General features: G+C 50.9%; 2 protein-coding genes across 7 annotated transcripts in view; one reads left to right on the top strand and one right to left on the bottom strand.

Annotated features, from left to right (window-relative positions):
* Positions 1 to 5,019, top strand: LOC131274320 (WAS/WASL-interacting protein family member 1-like). Its single transcript, XM_058279894.2, has 2 exons — positions 1 to 491; positions 1,284 to 5,019. Exons 1-2 carry the CDS (start codon positions 42 to 44, stop codon positions 2,358 to 2,360), a joined length of 1,527 nt encoding a protein of 508 aa, XP_058135877.1. The 5' UTR covers positions 1 to 41; the 3' UTR covers positions 2,361 to 5,019.
* A 572-nt stretch (positions 5,020 to 5,591) lies between these two features.
* Positions 5,592 to 20,357, bottom strand: part of TK2 (thymidine kinase 2) — a 44,504-nt gene continuing 29,738 nt past the window's right edge. For all 6 annotated transcript variants that reach the window (XM_071209136.1, XM_058279895.2, XM_004460909.5 and 3 more), the window contains 4 exons: positions 13,733 to 13,821; positions 13,052 to 13,131; positions 10,778 to 10,858; positions 5,592 to 7,430 (listed from right to left, as the gene is read on the bottom strand). In XM_071209136.1, the coding sequence (XP_071065237.1) occupies positions 7,332 to 7,430; positions 10,778 to 10,858; positions 13,052 to 13,131; positions 13,733 to 13,821 (349 nt within the window). In that variant the 3' untranslated portion in view covers positions 5,592 to 7,331. The remainder of the gene's footprint in view (positions 7,431 to 10,777; positions 10,859 to 13,051; positions 13,132 to 13,732; positions 13,822 to 20,357) is intronic.

The following is a 20,357-nucleotide window of genomic DNA, read 5'->3' as shown; positions in this document are numbered from 1 at the left end:
CTCTCTGCAGTGACAGAGCACACTTCCTCCTCGGCTTCCGGATGCGCAGTGGGGACAGGGCCAGGCCCCAGCTGTTCCTCCAAGTGCCCAACGGGCCTGGCCCGGGAGGCCCACAGCACTCTCTCCTCTGCATCCCACCCCTCGGAGCTGCCATGAGTGGGCCCCGATCCCCAGGCCCAGGCGAGGCTGCTCTCAGGACGCTCCTGGGAGACCTCATCGGCTATTACCGAGAGGAGGCAGGGCAGGGCCGGCTCCGGGTCTGCAGGCAGGCAGCCCTCACCCACAGGGCCCGGCAGGTCCTGGGCACAGGGGGCCCTCCTGGCCTCCAGTTCCCCGAGAGCATGGCCACTGCTCTGGGGGGCTGCTCGCAGGCTGACCCCGGCCCTGCCCAGCACATCTGCCCCGAGCTGGTGCGGGCCCTCGAGTTCCTGGAGCTGATCTCTGTCAACCTGCTCCTGTTTCCCTGGAGGAAGGAAATCAGGTCCCTGAAGGTAGGTGCCACCACGCCCCTGGGAAAGAATGGGGTGGGGTTCTGCCCCACTGGGTATGGGGAGTTGGGGGGAAGGAGTAGCAAGTGCCCACTGACTTTGGTCCCATTTTACAATGGAGACACTGAGGGCTAAAGAGGTCAATGCAACTGGTCTGTAGTAAGCAGTGCAGCCAGGACTCGAACCCGGGCAGTGCTGCCCCTAACCATTAGGTGAGACTGCCTCTCTAATGGGAGAAGGAACCAAGTGGCTCATAATAAACAAGTAAACTAACAAATTGGCCTCTCTGAGGAAGGTGAGGTTGTGGCTGAAATATACAGGAACAGATGTTGCTAGCTAAGAGAAAAGCCAGAGGAAGGGTATTTCAGACTTGGGAACAGCAAGTGCGAAGGTGCTGAGGTGGGAAAGGACTTGGTGTGTTCAAGGCTTTTAGCAGTAAGGGAATGAGTGAGCCCAGAGCTTAGGAATGGAAGGGGTGGGTGGCCTGGTAGGCCAAGGGGAGGAGTTTGCCTTTGGAAAGCCCCTGGAGAGCATTGTTCTTTTCTCGCTGCAAGCCACAACTGCTGGGTGGGAGCTGACGTGTGTGGGAGGTACAGGGACTTGCTGTGTGACTTAAGACAGGTCCTGACCTGTCTCTGGCCTCAGTGTGTCCATCTGTAAAAAGGGACAGTGGGTAACACGATCGTGGGCCAAATGCCCTGGCCTGCCTGCTTTGCCTGGTGCCTCTGGGTGCCTGGCCTTGGTTCACGCTACCAAGGTGTGTCCCACCTCCAACAAGCACCCTGTGTGTTCCAGACATTCACCGGGAGCTTTGCCTACTGGGTGCGGCCTGTGCTCTCCCAGCACGCTCTGGACACCATGCTGCGCAGGCTGGGCTACACGGCTACCTCTGAGTCCGAGTTTTCACTGGTCCAGTCCATCAGCGAGGAGGACACCAAGCAGATGGTGTTTGAGATCTTCCTGACAAGAGTCACATGCGAAGCTGTTCTTGGAACCACAAGCAAGCAGGTCCTCGGGCCAGGCAGAGAGAAGCTCTCCAGGCCCCACTGCAGGCCCAGCTCAGGGCGAGGGCCAGCGAAAGGGACCCAGCCAGGCCCTGGCCTGGCAACGCCACAGCAAGGTCCCCCGGAAGGAGCAGCGTCTGGGGGAACCCTGGCTAAGGGCACTGGAGAGCAGAGCTCTCTGCCTGGGGCTCTGAGGCTACCCGAGGCCTCAGCAGCCTCTGGCGGTCTCCCCAGCGGCCCCCTGGCCCCCTCGGAGTCCCAGCGCCGCACCAGCACCTGCTCAGACAGCGAGGAGTTCCTGACCCGCTACAGCGACCTTGCCTTGCACCAGACGCCCCTGTTCCCCAGGGACCTTCCCCTGGGCAGCCTGAAGGGACACCAACTCCAGGGCCCAGCCCCGGCCCCCCAGCCATCCTCAGGTGAGGTGGTCACTCCCTCAGGGAGCAGCAGTGGGGTCACCATCCCCGACCAGCTCTGTCTGATACCAGGTCTCCAATCGCGAGGTGAGTCCTTGGACCCGAAGCCAGAAGCAGAGGTGGGGTTGGCCACCCGTGGCACTGACTCCACGCCCCCCGGCGCCTCCGCTGAGATGGATGAGCTCGGCGAGAATCTCTCCCACCTGCTTGGAAGCCCAACTCTAGCAGGCCCTCCCAGGGGCTCCCCTGGCCCTGGAGCAGAGGAGAACAGACCACCAGAGCCTCTTGTGGGGCCAGAGCCAGCCAGTGGTGGCAGCAGCCCAGACAGTAGAGGCTCTCAGCTCTGGAGGTTGACCCCGGCCCCCTCACATGTGCGAGAGCCCCCCAGCTCTCACTACATCCCCCCCGAGGTGTCAGTTCCCACCCAGGGACACCACCCAGGCAATGACTGAGGGCCTCAGCCCCAGTGGTGCCACACAGATTGCTCCCACCGTGACGTCCCCCGGCAAGGTGGCTGCTGGGAGAAGTGGTAGATCTGGAACCATGGCAGAGGGAGAGCAGCCAACCCATGGCTTGTCAGGCACAGGGACCAATCTGCCAGCCCCATCTGGTCTCAGATCCCAGCCTGCCACCTGCTGTGTGATGTTTAATAACTCACTCCACCTCGCTGAGCCTCAGTTTCCTCATCTTTAAAGGGGGCTGGGAGAATTAGTGAGGCAAGGTATACATAGTACCCAACAGAGCCTGAACCAGGGAAGGGCCCTCAGGGGGCTTCCGGTATCCCTCACATCCCAGCTCAGTCGAGTGACCTTGGGCAAGGCATCCTGCACCTCTAAACTGCATTTCCCTTGACTTCCTGGAGATCCACCTCACCTGCCATAGTGTGGATTTAAAAACAGAAGAGTTGTGCGGATACCCAGCATGCAGTAGCTTAATGGATTAAGGGCCACTCTTAACCTTCCTTTCCTTCCAGGTTTCTTTGAACTCCTGGATATCCCATCCTAGAAAATGTAGATCCGAAGCAGTGGTTGTCAAAGAGTGGTTCCCACACCAACAGTTTTCCTATTACCTGTTAAATAACAAATTCTTAGGTTCCATCCCTGCTGAATTAGACACTCTGCAGGTGGGCCCAGCAGGCTGTGTTTGAGCAAGTCCTCCAGGTGATTCTGATGTTCTAAAGTTTGAGCACCACTGAACTACAGAAGCCCAAGGCACAAAAACTAGTGGAGTCACCAGCAGTTGCAGGGCATCAAAAGCGGTGCTTCCCAGAGTCCTGTCTTGAAGACAAGAAAAAGCCAATATACACTGAAATCCCAGAAGGCAGCGTCTGTGGACGGCATTCCGACACCCATCCTAGGTTCCACAAGATGGGCCTTCTCTTAGGTTCTGCTTAAAGAAAGCATTGCCTAACTCACCATCTTATGTAAACTTGAGGACCACAAAACTCACTGCAGTCTTAGAGAAGCTGCAGGGCTGGGGTGACTAGGAAAAGAGAGCTGGGTGCCAGTGTCCCGGGGATCTTCTGTAAGTAACCCAGCTGCCAAAGCCCAGAGGAGCCTGGCAATGTATTGTTATTACCAACAATGGAGAACTGACATTTTTAAGAGCTTGTCAATTATTTTAATAAATGTAACTCTTCAGAGTGGAGACCAAGGGGATGGTTATTACTCATTCCATCAATATAAGTATTTGGAAGTGGGTTCCCCAATAACAGCCCCAAGGCTCTAGGAAAACAAAGGTGCCCCAGATTCAGCAGCATGCTCAGGGGTAGACAGGTTTGGGGAAACTTTTTTTTTTTTGGCAGAAAAGCATCTAAGACATTTAATTGGGAAACATTTAACAGATCAGCAAAATTAACATCCCACAAAATTTATAGAGAAGCAAAAGAAAAAGTCTTTCCTCAAATTATTGCCAAATTATATAAGTAACCCATGAAAATGAAATTTTTCTCATTATAACTTAATTCTTTGCATAAAAGCAAATAAATTGAAAAAATTTTCTATTGTTAATACTCTGTATCTAGTTTTTATAAAAACCATCTTAAACTACTTCTCAGTGAAGAGTTCTTTTCCTTCTTAAGTTAAAGCAATATATTAAGGAAACTGTATTCTTAGAAGATATTAGGGGATTCCCACCCCTCTGCTACGCAACTTTTTTCATACGCCCAGCATTCCCACAGGGCCTTCTTCTTCTAGCTCATGGCACATGAAATAAATTGAGCAAGGGGCACAATTCCTAGGATATTTTGGGGGACATCTTTTAACTGCTCGCAGAATTTAAGTATGGCCGGCCCCCCTCCCCTCCCTCAGCTCTGAAGGTAGGGCTCTGTGGGAGTCTCGAGAAAGATTTTGACTGAGGTCTTCCCCGGGCCAGGGCGGGGGGCTCCTCTCGCGTGGGTGAGAGGCTCAGGAGGAAATGAAAGGGGACAGGAAATGAAACTGAAAGGTAAAAATAAGCTGGGTGACCTCATTTCCCAGGGTCCATATTCGCTCTTTCCTGAATTCAGTCACCAGCATTGAGTGAGCCCAGCTGGTGGAAACACAGTCAGGAAACTGGCCCAGGTGGGGAGGGGGGCTGAACCAGGGACATGACGCACAGGGCAGCGAGAGCGCAGTGACGTGGGGGCGGTGGGGGGAAGGGGTGTGGGCCCAGAGGCCACCATGGTGTGGGAGCCAGATCATGCCAGCCCCTCCTGTGGGCACCACCTTCCTTCCTGCCTTTCCCACATTTGACAAGGCTTCTAGCCAAGTCCTGTTAGAACCTTCCAGCTCTTAGCTGTGCCATGAAAGGGTCATTATCTGCATTTGAATTAAAGTATGAATAGGAGGAAAATGCCCCGATGTCCAAAGTAGCCAGTGTCGGCGCAGAGGTGCCATCTTGGACAGTCTGGGATGCTGAAAACCGTGGAGCGCCGCACCAGCCCTGGACACCGCCTCCACACTTACAGGAAAGAGAAATATCTTGAACCTTGTTTAAAAAAATCACCAGGCACATAAAATTTTTTTTAATGGTTCCAAGGATATATTCTACATGTAAAATGTAAATTCTTAAATGTAAATTGGAATTATTTCACCAAAATGTAATTGAAAATAAAATATATATGCTGCTCAATATTTTTTATTTAAATGAGCCAGGGTCAAAGCAGCTGAGGCAGCTCTTGGTGTGCTGACTTTATGCCGTCTGGAACCACAGCATCAGGGGAAGAAAGTGGTGAACCATCAGACCTGGAACATTCCTGCCCTGGCTTCCCCCCTCCTCAGGCTCTTCAGGGATGCCGGGTCTTGCCATGCTTATCCCGGCCACTCCTGGGAATCCCTGGGAATGTCCCTGTGGCTCCCATGTGTCACCTGCCCTGGCTCATAGCAAGTTTATACCTGCTGCTCCAGATCATCCTGTCCGCAGCCTCCACCCCCCTGCCTGCTGCATGGGGAAGGCAGTCCCAAGTATGAGGGGAGACGTGGACCTGGACTGGTGCCTGCTGGGCTCCAGCTGTTTCACGTGTGACCTCTGGACTAGGAGGTTTTTGTGACCAGCACCAGTTACTGACGATGCACAGAGCATCCTCTCGGACCCAAACATACCATGCTAGAAAACAAAGTGTTTAAACATTCAATACACATTATCCTACCGGCAAAAGATGCTGCAGGGAAATTACAGGCACAGAAAGCACTACAAAATTAACATCAGGTTTTTTCTAAAGATTTATTACTACACAGCAAGATAGAAATCACATTTCCCCCAAAACAGATGCTCAAAAATGAGCCCTGGGGGAACTACAGGAATGTTCATTTACAAACACTCAAAGACAGTCCAGACATGTCCAGATTCCTGGGATCAAAAGGTCCTTGTTTCCTGGTTAATCACCGATGTCTGGGCTGCAGATGCTCATGGACACGGTCCCTCCTTAGCTGCTGCTCATTCTGCCAACAGGGCCCAAGAATTCACCCGAATAGGAAGAGCCAGGAGTCAGAGTCCTTGACCCCTTAGACTCCCTCATGCTCAGTCTTCCTCCGGGACTGGACCACCAGGGCCTTCAATGACCAGTTTAGAGTCAGAGGGTTGCACCACCTCTGTGTGTGCCTACGTATTCACACACAGGCCGGGAGTGACCTTCACAACTTACAACAGCCTGCTCGCTGAAAGGCCTACACATACTTCTCCAAAGCTCACAACTGACCCTTCCCCATTCTTGCAGCCAGTCTTCTTGAAGCTTTCTCCACCCATCTAAAACATGTCAGGTGTATCAATGCTTCAAGAGCCTTTGTTTGCAAACCCTGACTTCCAGGTCCAGATTGTCCCCAAAGGGAATGCTCTTCCATTTTCTTCTTTCCTACCTGATTCAAGACACAGCTGTGCCTCTGATGCAGGGTTACAGCTGAGTGAAGCCAAGATGGTTTCATGCTCTATGGCCCGAGGTATCTCCTGGGATGGAAAACATTTCTAAAAGACTTAAGACCACTTGTGTGTCTCTCTCTGGGCCACAAACTCTCAGTAATTCCAAGGACAAAGCTCCTCACACAAGGTGAGCAGAGAGCGAGGCGGCCTCAGAAGCCAGCCTGGCTGCCTCTTGCTCAGCTTGGCACTGGGTGAGCCGGCCAGGCACCAAAAGCCTGACATAGAATTGGCAGCAGCTCGAGCAGGACCTTCATCACCAAGGAGACCAAGCACCACTCAGGAGCCAATGCATGGCTCTCCTAAGGACATCGAAGTCCAGATCACAAAGTGGAAAATGCCACAGTGGCCTCATGCTGGGAAACCACTGAGCACTGGGCTCAGGCCAAACACAGCACAATTTTCTGAAAGTCTAGAAATGCTAATTGTCCTAAGAATTGCTCTAATAATGAGAAAATTGTATTTGCTCCGTGCACTGCCAGCTCTCCCCAAAGATATGAAGGTCTCCAACAAAGAAAGGCATGGGTGAATAGCTCATAGGATAAGGCAACCTGGAGCATATTTTTGGAGTTGGCCAAAAGTCTGAAGGTTGCCAGCTCCACTGTACACTTGCTGTGTTACCCTGGAGGGTCCCTTAACCTGTCAGAGCTGCAGCGTCCTCACCTGGGATGTAGTAACACCACCTCAACCTCCTGGGTAGTCTGAAGGCTTACAGATGATGTGAAAACAGAGTCCAGCATGATGCTGGGTACACAGCAGGCAGTCAGACACAGGTAGCCCTTCCTAAGGACTAATTCGAGGGTCTCAGCGGTGGGAAACAGCCCGGGACGGGGGTGGGCAGGGAGTGCATGGCTGTGAGCACCGAAGGGCACATTGGTCCCGCTCATCATTACCCATAAGGGCCAGAGACCCTGGATGAAGACTCATTAGGAAAATAATCTGGTCAGATATAAAGCCCTCCTAAAAGTAGATTTTTCCAAATTGCTCCCAATAGCTAATTTGGCAACCGCAGGCATTTTTCTGGCATGATCCTATGGGCCATGCTTCCGATTCTCTGGAGTTAATATTCGGTCCCGGTTTTGTTCAAAGAGTTCTAACATTTTCTGCATATCATGGTCAGCTTCAATCACCTGGAAATTAAACACACTGTCACAGAGCTGAGCTTTTCCTGAACATTGCCCTCCCCTCACAGACGGGGAGAGAGGTGGAGGTGGGCAGGACAAGGCAGGGAGAGGCAGACAAGCCCAAGGCCATGGACAGCTCAAGAGAAGATAGAGGGAAGCGGATATGGCTCAACAGATAGAGCGTCCGCCTACCATATACGAAGTCCAAGAGTTCGAAACCCAGGGCCTCCTAGCTCTTGTGGTGAGCTGGTTCACGTGCAGTGCTGATGCGTGCAAGGAGTGCCGGCCCACGCAGGGATGCCCCCGCGTAAGGGTGCCCCCCCATGCAAGGAATGGCCCCTGTGCAAGGAGAGCCGCCCCATGCGAAACCGCAGCCTGCCCAAGAGTGGTGCTGCACACGCGGAGAGCTGACACAGCAAGATGATGCAGCAAGATGACACAATAAAAAAGACACACAGATCCCTGATGCCATCTGATGAGAATACAATTGGACACAGAAGAACACATAGCGAATGGACAGAGAGAACAGACAATGGGGGGAGGGATAAATAAATAAATCTTTAAAAAAAAAAAAAAGAGAGATGATAGAGCCAAACAGCCCCCAGTTCTAGGTCAAGTCTACATCCTTAAATAGATTTTCACCTAAGAATCTACCACAGTTGTCCTGGTGAGCTCATGAATCACTTTTTTTTCTGTTTTATACTGTCCAATTTTCTATAATGAGTTAAAAAAAAAAAAAAAGAACTTTACTCTTTAAAAATCCACTACAGCAGTATCTGCCTTTCCAGCAACTTTATTGCCTGGAAGAGCTAAGCGTGAACAGCATTTGAACAGCTCAAACAGATATCCCCAAGGCCAGGCACAAAAATTTGTTTCTGGCCCTCTCTAGATCTCATATTGTATGTCTATTTTTAATGAGCTTAGGTATCTTTTGACTGCCCAAAGAAAGTAGCAGCAAATCAGAAAATAAAGCGGAGGTGGGGAAGCCCTGACAGAGGCGGACACATCAACATCAGTCAAAAATGATGAGTGTCCATAGTGGCAACAATTAAAAACCACAGTAGGGGGGGTACTGGGTTCCTGGCCAGTGGTGCTCTGTCGTGGTCCCTAGGGGAGCAGCGACAGTCTCCCAGGTATAGTGGCGGGGACCGGGAGGGAGTGAGGGTTCAACAGTGAGCCCCTGATGCTCATGACTATGCTTGTGAGCTGATAAACCCAAAATAAGAACAAGGCCTAGAGCAACTTTGTGCCTGGGAATTTCCTCCTGTCAGCCTTCATGTTACTCAAATGTGGCCAGTCTCGAAGCCAAACTCAGCATGTAAATGCAATGCCTTCCCCCCAGCGTGGGACATGACACCCGGGGATGAGCCTCCCTGGCAACGAGGGACCACTATCAACTACCAACTGATGATGCAACTGGAAAATGACCTTATACGGAAGGTTCAATGCGGATCAGCAGAATATCCATGTCTACATAAAATACCATGACTTTAAAATGCTGTTTGACCTAAAGTAAGGGGGAAATGGAAAGGAGAAATGAGTTTATATGGCTACGAGTTTCTAAAAAAGAGTCTGGAGGCTGGCAGAAGGTTTGCCCTCATGCACAACTGAGCAGAGTCAGAGAGACAGATAAAGCAGATACAACCCCCAGATATTGGTTCCTTTGAGGGCTAAAGAGACCCATGGGAGTTATGGTCATGGCCGATGGGGTTAACTACCAGGGCAGATGGCCCCTCTTTGGAAATGGTGTTTATGTGTGATGAATCTGGACTCAGATGGGATCTCCCTTCATAAGACTTTCATGCCAATGTGCTGGAGGTGCAGTTAATGTTGGGGTTTAAGATATATTTAGGGGATTTGAATCTCTGGACTGATAATGTGATAGCCAGATCCTGAGCCTCAACAGACTCCAGCACCTACAATCTGATTTATTGGACTTACCACACTCAGCTAAGATGGAGTTGAAGAAGGACAACCACCACACCATGGAGCCTAGAGTGATTACAACTGAAAATGGGAGGATTGCATCCAGCATCCAGGTGGAATCTGACCCTCCTCTTGACATAGAGGTGCAATGGACACAACCAATCCAATGTCCACATAGAAGAGGTGGCATTGGAATGGGAAAAGTGGACATAGTGGACGAAGGGTATGGGGAAAGGCAGGAAGAGATGAGAGGTGGAGGCGTCTTTGGGACATGGAGCTGCCCTGGATGGTACTTCAGAGGCAATCACCGGACATTGTAAATCCTCACAGGGCCCACTGGATGGAATGGAGGAGAGTATGGGCTATGATGTGAACCAATGTATATGAGGTGCAGAGGTGCCCAAAGATGTACTTACCAAATCCAATGGATGTGTCATGATGATGGGAACGAGTGTTGTTGGGGGGGGAGGGGGGGGGAGGGGATGGGGTTGAATGGGACCTCACATATATATTTTTAATGTAATATTATTACAAAGTCAATAAAAAATAAAAAAATTAAAAAAAAAAAATGATGAGTGTCAGCAAGAAAATAGAGGATTACTATAAAAAGCAAACCCAGGAACTCAGAGACACTAGTGGTCTGGGGCAAACCGTCCATTACAGCCCAGAACAGCCACTGAAGTTCCTTCTGAGTCACCAAGAAAAGGCTCGGTATCGTCCACTGAAGAAAGGGAAGGTCAGCTCAGAAAAGCCACATGCCCGGGAAACGGACTTTGGCCCAGTGGTTAGGGCGTCCGTCTACCATATGGGAGGTCCGCGGTTCAAGCCCCGGGGCTCCTTGACCCGTGTGGACTGGCCCATGCGCAGTGCTAATGTGCGCAAGGAGTGCCGTGCCACACAGGGGTGTCCCCCGCGTAGGTGAGCCCCACGCGCAAGGAGTGCACCCATAAGGAGAGCCGCCCAGCGCGAAGGAGGGAGCAGCCTGCCGAGGAATGGCGCCGCCCACACTTCCCGTGCCACTGACGACAACAGAAGCGGACAAAGAAACAAGACGCAGCAAAAAGACACAGAAAACAGACAACCGGGGGAGGGGAATTAAATAAATAAAAATAAATCTTTAAAAAAAAAAAAAAAGAAAAGCCACATGCCCAATGGTTAAAACCAAAACCCAGCTCTAGCGGTGCCAGCGGGCACGCTCCTTCCTTGGTGATCCTGGACAAGTGCGATGTTACTGTGCCCACCAGGCAAAATGGCACTGGGCTGCACCACTTTCTCTAACTCCCTCCAAGACTCAGTCCAGAAATGGGGGCCATAGAAGGTCACTTTCTTCCAAATTCTCTAGCTCTGAGGGACTCAGCCCTACTCCAGTCTGCAAAGTGGCTAATATTCCTTCTGAGAAAGCCCCACCCTCAGGGAGACTTACTCACCATAACAGGGGCTGCCACGGGGAAAAGGCTTCCTTGGATGAGCCATTCCTCATAGAGCTGGTGAACAGCATCCAGGTACTCCTGCCGGGGAAAACGCACACTCACAGGTGTCAGGACTGGGGCGGGGAGCAACCCCCTCCCTCCAAGGGTCTTGCACAGTTAGGACAAAGTTGTCAGTGACAAGAGGGCAGTGGCTTGGACAGACGAGGCCTGCAGCAGCCAACCTGGCTTACGTGGGCAGCAATAAACCCGGCCGCACAGTCTGCCAACCTGCCCATCATCATGACAGCGCATCACTGCACCACCCTGTGCTCTGCTCCACTTGGGTGGTGGGAACATGAATCCCTCCACTGGTGCCCTGACTCAATGCCAAGTCAAAAGGCAGGATGCTCCCATCTGGCTGGTCCCATTTACAGCCACTTCTCCAGCAGCAGGGCGCCCACTTCTTTCTCATGGGGGTCCACAGCCTCTCCATGGTGACCCGACCATGGACAGCCTCTGAACCCTCCCCTTGGTCCTTCCCACCAAGAAGGTGTGGCCCTCATTGGCCTAGGAGCCCCAATCCTTCCTACCTCCAGCCTACCAGACAACTCATAACCTGCAGATCCTCGAGACCCCTGACTTCAGAAGGCCTGGCGAGGTGGAACCCAAGGGGAAGGGGCACAGGCACTCCTGCCAGGCAGGCCCAGACAACACACGCTCTCCCCCACGCCGGCCAATGGGCTCCTGGAGCCCATGGACACCCTGAGCAGCAGGGAAACTGTGCTGCTGCCTTTTGTCCACCACCAAGTTCTCCCTCAGCAACAGGATACGGACTTGTCCCACAGACCTCGCCATGACCATCTGACAATCGTTGGAATAACAGCTTGGGGGGCCTCCAGACTTGGCATTTCTTCAGAACATCTGGGTCACCACAGAGCTGCCATGCCCCCGTCGCAGCATGGCCCGGCTCTGCTCTATAACGTCCTCCCTCCAATCACTCCTGTCTCGGGGATTTCCAAGGAGCCATGCAGAGCGGGTCCCAGGCCTTCGTGGCTGGAATCTACTCTGCTCGTGCCAGAGCAACACCAGGCTGGGCAGAGCCTCTGGCGCTGAGCTCAAAGCCCCTACAGCATCCCACCAGATGTGTGCCCAGTCTGCCTGGACACCTCCCGTGGCAGCTTCTCTCACCTGGGGCATTCAGGTCACTGTTCTCTGAGCGACTACTAGGTGCCAGGCCCTGGGACACAAGGTGAAGAGGCAGAGAGGAACAAGATCTCATCCTAAGACGCTCACCATTTAGTAGGGGCAAGGGAACAAACACACCAACAGTTTCAGTATGCTGCCGCAGGGCTGTGATCACAGTAAGCCCAGGGGCTCAGGGAGCCCAGTGGAGGGGAGGTCAGGGAAGGCTCCCTGGAGGAGGTAACACTGGAGCTGAACCTTGAAGGAGGAGGAAAGAATTACGCAAAACCACACTTGTGGAACTCCATGGTGTGCGTGTGTGTGTGTGCATGTGTGTGAACAGCCACAAGTAGTTCTTTATGGCCAGAGTGTGGAAGGTAAGGGGTGGAGGGAGATAAAGCCAGAGACATGACTGAGCTATGCAGGGTCTTGAATGCCAGGCTACGAAGACGGAACTTTAACCAGACACCAGCTAGGTACTGGAGGGCTTTAAGCTGGGAAACTACATGGTGGCGTTGCATACTAGGCCTGTCACTCCAGCAGCACATGGAGGCTGGACTGCAGAGGGGGTGTGAGAGCAAAGGACCCAGGGCAAGGAGAGCAGTCCAGAGGCAGTGACAACAGTCCCAATCAGATTCGGGCAAGGCCATCCCTCTGTTCGGCAGCTATTACTGAACCCCACTTCCATGCCAGGCCCTGGACTAGGCCCTGAGGATGCCTCAGTGGGCAAGAAGGCCTAGACCTGCCCTCCTGGAACACACAGTCCAGCAAGGAGCCAGAGCAGAGGCCAAAGTTGAGACATCTTCAGGAGGAGGAAGGGACAAGCCTTGGGGACACCTAAGCAGGAAGGGGAGGGGATGCCTCTGAGTGCAGGATGCCGGTGTCTGAGTGAGGGACCACAGGAAGTGAAGCAGATCTGCACACTGCACAGGGTCCCCACCTCAGAGGAAGTTTGGACCAGCTCAGTTCCCACAGGAGGGTGACAGGCTCAGTTCCTGTTTCTCTCTGGGAACAATGGCACAAGGCTCTCATGGTGGGTGGGGTTGTCTAACCTCCTTTGGGTTAGACAAGGCTTCCTGGTTCATCTTTAACATGGGAGAGAGTTCCTACCAGTGGAATGACCTTCTCCTCTTCCCGGCATCGCTTCTTTAACCTTTGGTAACAGGTCTCAGGAGTGGTCCGGAGATAAACTGAGGTTTAAAAACAACAACACATGGCAGTAATGACTCTGTTCACAGCTTGGAAGTGAAAGCCAAGGAGAGGGGGAAGGAAGGCATGCAGGCAAGGGGTGGAGAGAAACCTCTGCGAGTGGCACCAAGCAGGAGAGATGACGAGGGTCAGCTTTCAGTTTGACCCTGGTCAGCTGTGTGGCCTAGCTGGCATCTGGTCCCTCATCCCCTGACTTTCGTTCCTTTTCCACATCACCAGCCCCACGGGGTCACTGTGAGGCTGCATGAGACTCCAGACATAGAGCCCTACACAGGGCCTGCCACACAATGGGTCTCAGGAAACATCTGAATTCTGCTCCTTCGCTCTCCTCTACAAACTAGAAAAACACATATCTCACCAGATTCGGATCTAAATGTGGCCAACCCAGGCGAGAGCCCCTGGAGGAGCAAGGCCAGGCTCTTCTATAGGAAGGACCAGAAGCCCCAAATCTTGCATGCCCCTGGGGCAAAGGTGAATTTAGGAGGGAAAAGAATCGCCATCAGCAAGCACCCTGCCCACTGCCCCTGCTGATCAGGGACCCCCAGGAAAAGCCGGTGGGCAATGCGGAGGGGTCCAGCTCACCTATCAGGTCCACAGACACATCAATGTTCCTCACGATCCAGTCAAACCATTCCGACAAAACCACGTAGTCCACTTCCGGCATCTTCCCACTGCAACAACAGAACCCAGCATTGCACGGGCTATGCTCTCCCACAAGAGAGTTCCCAGGTTGCACCATTCCCCCAAAGGATCTAGGGGTGGCTTTCAATGAAAGGGCATTGCTGAGAGTACCAGGGCCCAGTGGGATGATGCAATGTTGGTCCCAAAGGGATGACAACGACCAAACACCCCTGATCTTCCATTGCCTGGGGCTGGCTTACAGTATAATGCAGCAAGTGTCACGGCCCTGCCTGATGGGAGAGTTCATTTGGGATCTGAACTTCAGGCAGAGAAGAGACTTGAAAGCTTATCCTGAGACAAGGGTCAGGGCCCAGGTTGGGAGATGGAGCAGTGGCCACCCAGGCCCGATAGCAGTGGTGGCACAGGGCAGCAACGGTGGCACAGGGCAGCAACGGTGGCACAGGGCCTGCTCGAGGCGCCACACAGTCCTGGGCCACACCGGCTGCACCTGCAGGGGGTAGAGCAAACACTTAGGGCTAAAGGCCACAGGACAAGGGGACATCACTATTCTATGTGCCTGAGAAATGGCAGGGGAACTGCCTCATGAAATCCCAGGCCTTTGAGGTTTGCGCTCCTGAGCTTTGTCTCTCCAGCGGCTGCGTCGTTCTGAAAGCCCTAGTGAGCACTTTTTTAAAAGGCCCTCAGGCTCCTCACTGCCTTCAGGACAAAGCCCAAACTGCCCTCAGCAGCAGTCCTCGCCTGCTCTTCCCGCTTCTCCAGTCTCCTGCCAGCCCTCACGCCTAGGAATGCTGGCGTTTTCCCACTGCTAGCCTGCCCCCTTGCTGGTCCCTTCCCTGGCATGCCCTACCCACCCTTGTCTCACACACAAAAAAACCCTGACCCAGCCTCCAGATTTGAAGCCTGCTGCCTCTGGGCACACAGGCGATCACCACTTCCGCAGAGCCCTCCCCCTGCAGCTCTACCAGCTGAGAAGAAGGGGCGGTGGAGGGCAGGCAGGGACCTGCTCCCCTGCCAGCACCTCGCTAACCCCCAGAGGAACTAAGAGGGGAGCGAGGCTTTTCTGCTTCTGTCTAGCAACTCCCTCTCCAACCTTCCAGCAGAAGAACTGGAGGGCCCAAAGTACTCAGCCCTGCCCTTCGTCAGGCAAACGTGTCAGCTCCTCTCAACCTCATAGCACACCCAGGAGGCAGGAATGACCGCGCATATTTTACATAGGGGGAAACTGAGGCAGCTTTCCTGAGGTCATGTGCCTAGGAAAAGCCAGAGTTGGGATAAGGTCAAGGAAGGGTCCTTCAGACCCAAATCTAAGGCTTAATATATGTTCTTGCAAGGCAAGCAACGAATTGCTGTGATATACATGGCAGACAAAGAAAGGGTAACTTTAACAGAGAAAACTGATGATGAGGAAAACACCACCAATCTCAACGTTTACAAATGTTTACAGGCAATTCACACACACAGAAAGAATGGTTATAAGATGTCTGGAAAAAATGCTTATTTTTTACTGGCACTCAAAGAAATGTTCATTAGAACAGAAACTACAATACTTCACCTATTAAGTTGTATTTTTTTTCCTTTAAACTTCTTATTTTGAAATCATTTCAAACATACAGGACAGATGTGAAAATAATACAAAATCCATACAGAAACTCCAACACACTCCCATCCCTCCAGATATCCAGATCCATCAATCATAAAATTTTGCCCTATCTGCTACATTATTATATGAATCCATCTATCTATTCATCTACGTCTATCTACCAATTCATTTTCTGAATACCTGAATGTAAGTTGCGTACATCATGCTCCTGGAACACTTAATACTGCCATGAACATTTCCTAAGAACAAGGATATTCACTTATGTGGCCAACTTAAGTGCAGTCATCAAGTTCAAGAAATTTAACATTGATACAAAGCTTACAGTCTATATTCCAATTTTTTCATGTCCTTCAATAACGTCAATTTAGGCCTTCCTATCTCTATTGCTAGAGCCTACGCAGGATCATATATTGCATTTGTAGCAGTTTCGTATTATTTATGAATTCCAAAAATAGATATTGGATTATGTTTGTGAACTGGTCTTTTCCTCTGGGCATATTAGGTTGTATTGGATTCAGAGGTTTCACTTGATTAAATTATGATTAAGGCTTTGCTTGCACCACATCAGTAGGACGTTGCATCCCCACCCTCTTGGTGGGCAGGGACTCACAGGGAAAACCACATGGAAGAGCAGAAAGTGGAGTTTTGAGCTGAAGCCAGGAAATAAACAAATAGGAGAAGAAAACAGAGGAACAGAGATGGCTCCATAGTCATAGGTCCCAGGAAGAAGAGCATCTGATAGTCTACAGCTGACCTTGTGGAGAGACCAAAGCAGCCGAGCCCAGGAGAGATATGAGATTTATCCCAGCCTACAGCTGAGATTAGAAGAAGCTGCGACCACGGAGCCTTACGAGGAAGAAGGTGGCTGAACCCTGGCAGACGTCAGCAGCCATCTTGGCTCCAACACGTGGCAACAGACTTTGGTGAATGAAGTAACTTATACTCTACGGCCTGGTAACTATAAGCTTCTGCCCCAAATAAATACGCTTTATAAAAAACCAACAGATTTCTGGTACTTTGCATGAGGATCCCTTTGGCTGACTAATACAGCATTTACAGTCATTGTCTCTTTACTGCTCTTTTTTTAAAAAACTGTGGGATCATATACACAAACAAGATAAACTTTCCCATCTCAACCACTCCCAAGCACACCATTCAGAGAATTAATCGCATTCACCATGCTGTGGTACCCTCCTCACCTTCTGTGAAGTTATTTTATGAATCTCAAAAAGAAATTAATCCATTCCTGTGGGTGTAGGACCCTTTTGACTGGACTACATCAGTGAGGCATGAACTAAAACAGAAATTATTACCAGGAAAGTGGTGTGCTGCTGCTGTGCAAATACCAAAAATGTTAGAACAATTTTATAAATGGGTAAGGGGTACATTTGGGAAGAATTGTGAGAAGCTTGATAGAAAAGGCCTAGATTGCTTTGAAGAGACTATTGGTAGGAATATGGACCCTAAAGTTATTTCCAAAGAAGTCTTAAACAGAAATTTATGGCTGGAAAGAAAGCAATCCTTGCTTTAAAGTGGCAGAGAACATAGCAAAATTGATTCCTGGTGTCAGACGGAAGGCAGAATTTGAAAATGAAGAACTTGGACATTTAGTTAAGGAGATTTCCCAAAGCAAATGTGGAAAATGTGGCCTGGCTTCTCCTGGCAGCTTATAGCAAACTGTGAGAGGAAAAAGATAAGCTCAGAACTGAACTGCTACGCACAAAGAAACCAGAAATTGATGGTTTGGGAAATTCCAAGCTTCCAGAAAACAAGTCCCCAGAGGATAGTGTCCCATGTCAGGACTTAACTGAACTTGGAACTTGCAAGTCAAGAGTGAAATGAAGTTATCCAGGAAGGACTTGTTGGAAGTCCTACTGTCTGAGGTTTCCTGCCTGCTATCCCAACAAGCTTTTTGTGAGATCTGCATGGACAAAACCACTGTCAGCCTGGGCTAAAAGTGATAGGGAGGAGACAGACTGAAGGAAAAATGGGTTCAAGAGGAATACCGTGGAAGCTGAGGTCTGGACTTGGGGTAGGGAATGGGAGGAAGAGGAAGACCTTTATGTAATTCTTGTCACAAATTCCATATTTATACATTATGAATCCAAAACCATTGATTTGTTATTATAATTTAGGTATTTGCCTTTTAGATTCTCAAGGAAGGAAAAGGTAAGTATTTTTTAACTGGCCTTATCCGATGCTGATGAAGCTATGGAGGACACTCTGATAACCTACTGGTGTTATAAAAATATAAACAGATGCAATCTTTCTGGATGGCAGTTGAGGCAATATGTAGCAAAAAAAAGCTCTAAAACTGTGCAAACCAATATCCCTTCTAAGAATTTATTTTGTAAAAATAATCATGGATTCCCACTGTAGCATTATTAAAATAATGAAAAATTAAATCTTGGAACAGCTATATAACAGAAAACCATGCAGAAACTAGATGATATTGTAAATTAAATTTAATGAAGGGGGAAATACTCATAATCTAGTGTTCAATGAAAACAACGGGCTATAAAACTACATGTACAGTATGACCACATCCATATTTTTTTTAAATATTCAGCCACACATTTTAAAAAATCACTTGAAAGAAAACACCAGGGAAGTGGACTTGGCCCAGTGGTTAGGGCGTCCGTCTACCACATGGGAGGTCCGCGGTTCAAACCCTGGGCCTCCTTGACCTGTGTGGAGCTGGCCCATGCGCAGTGCTGATGCGCGCAAGAAGTGCCCTGCCACGCAAGGGTGTCCCCCACGTAGGGGAGCCCCACGCACAAGGAGTGCGCCCCATAAGGAGAGCCGCCCAGTGCCAAAGTGCAGCCTGCCCAAGAATGGCACTGCCCACACGGAGAGCTGACATAAGATGACGCAACAAAAAGAAACATAGATTCCCATGCCACTGACAACAGAAGCAGACAAAGAAGACAGACGCAGCAAATAGACAAAGAGAACAGACGACTGGGACAGCGGGTGGGGGGGGGAGGGGAGAGAAATAAATAAATAAATCTTTTTAAAAAAAAAGAAAACACCAAAACATGCTTTTCTCTGAGATATAGGTCTATGGGAGAATTTTATTTATTTATTTCACTGTATGCCTTTTGTATTTTCCAAATTTTAACAACTTATTAGTTCTCAAGTGAGGGAGATGGGCTTAGTTATTTAAATATTTAAAGTGGTACCTAAAATAAAATTTTAAGAGGAGGAAAGGGAAAAATCAAGAAAAGGGGGAAGGAAGAAAAAGCATGAACGAGAGACATGGCATCTACTCCTGGCTCCTGCAAAGAAGGACGCCAGAGGAGCCACTGTCCTGGGCCTTTCCTCGGCCCTGCAAGGACACCAGCAGGAAAGAGACAGAAGGAAAGGCAGCAGCTGGAAGACTAAGCCAAGCCATCCAGGTGGGTGACCCACAAAGGCCCAGGAGAGGAATTCTCCCTCTCAACATTCTCCACCCAAAGCCGAGAATGCCCAAGTAACACAGCCAAGCAGCATTTTCTCAGATCCGCTCACATCTTGGTTTGGCAAGACTGTCTCTGAGAGTGGGGTGCCTGAGCCACGTGCAGCAGGAGAGCTTCTGATAAAGGAGGAGTGGGCAGGGGAGGCAGGGCAGCGCCAGCTGAGCAGAGTAGGAGAGCCCATGGGGCAGCAAGGGCCGCAGGGGTGGTTGTGGGCACCCACCTCGAGGGCTCTCCAGGTATCAGACCTCAGAGCAGACGAAGTTGAGAGGCCTCCCAAAACAACTAGGGGTGCCACAAGTGGGGAGTGGGCGGCAGTCCTACAACATTCAGAGAGGATTTTGCACCAGTGGAATTCAGGTACTGACATTGGGGCTTTGCGCCCAGAGGCTGGTATGGCCTGAAGACAGGAGGTTGCCTCCCTGGCATCCTTTTACCTTTCTCCTTCTTAAAAGTCACCCATTACTCTTTCAGGATCCATCACGTGGGGCGGGGTACTTCAGAGAAAGCTGGCCCCACCCCAAGCTTTAGGGTAGGCCAAGCTGACCAATCAGTGCAGGGCCAGCCCCACCCCCAATCCATGGGGGCTCAGTCTGGGCCAGAGACAGTTTGCAGAGGCTTAGGGAGAAGATGCTTGTTCACATTTAGGGGGAAGCCACGGGCAGGACACTCACCCCTCCTCCGGCCAGCAGTGAGAAGCCTGGGACTGCCAGAGCCATTTTGTCACCATGTGAGAGGCATACTGAGGACATGCACAAGACAGAGGAAGAAATCGCAGAGAAACGGGGCCAGAGCCAACAAATTAAACCAACGAGCCCCTCACTGTCCAGGCTATGCTGAGTTAAATTTCAGTAAGTGGCAGCCAAGGGTAGTTGATGTTCAAAAAATCAAACCACTGCCTCTTGGCATATTTTCCTTCTCTGGGAAAAGCAGCCCCAGAATAAAACTGATCCAAGGAGTAAGGTTTTGCAAAAAGGAAGCTTCCGATGAGCCCCTCCCCTTCCCCAACAGACACACAACCTGCGGCAGCAGAATAGACGTACAATGCAGGGGATCTACCCAGTCAGCAGCCTGGGGATAGGAAGCGGCCCCAACATAATAAGCTCCCACAGGAGTACCGTCAAACATTGCCCCTGGAAGACCATACATGTCATGCCTGCAAGGTTCAAGGGAGATGTGCTGTTAAATCGCAGAGCTGGCAGGATGCCCACAGATATAAGGACCAAATTTCAGGACTAGGAAGCAAAGTGTTCACTAAACCCAAACAGCGGGAGCAGCACCAGCAGCAGCAAACTGTCATGTGTGCAAGGAGGTACAGGGGCATGGAGGCGGGGGACCACGTCTACAGGGGCTCAGGCCTGAGAGCCACTGCACCCCTTGGAGATCTGCTCCAGGTCTAGGATGGCTCCTGGGTGGCTCTGGATCCCCCACCTACCCCCACCCCCACCCCCCTCAGTGTAGATGCAGACAGAGGGACCTGGCCCTCCCTTCCTGGTGTTCTTCTCAAGAA

Source organism: Dasypus novemcinctus, chromosome 18 (assembly GCF_030445035.2).
Source record: "Dasypus novemcinctus isolate mDasNov1 chromosome 18, mDasNov1.1.hap2, whole genome shotgun sequence".
NCBI lineage: Eukaryota > Metazoa > Chordata > Mammalia > Cingulata > Dasypodidae > Dasypus > Dasypus novemcinctus.
Note: the sequence above shows the minus strand (reverse complement) of the source record. Positions and strands in the feature narration are given on the sequence as shown.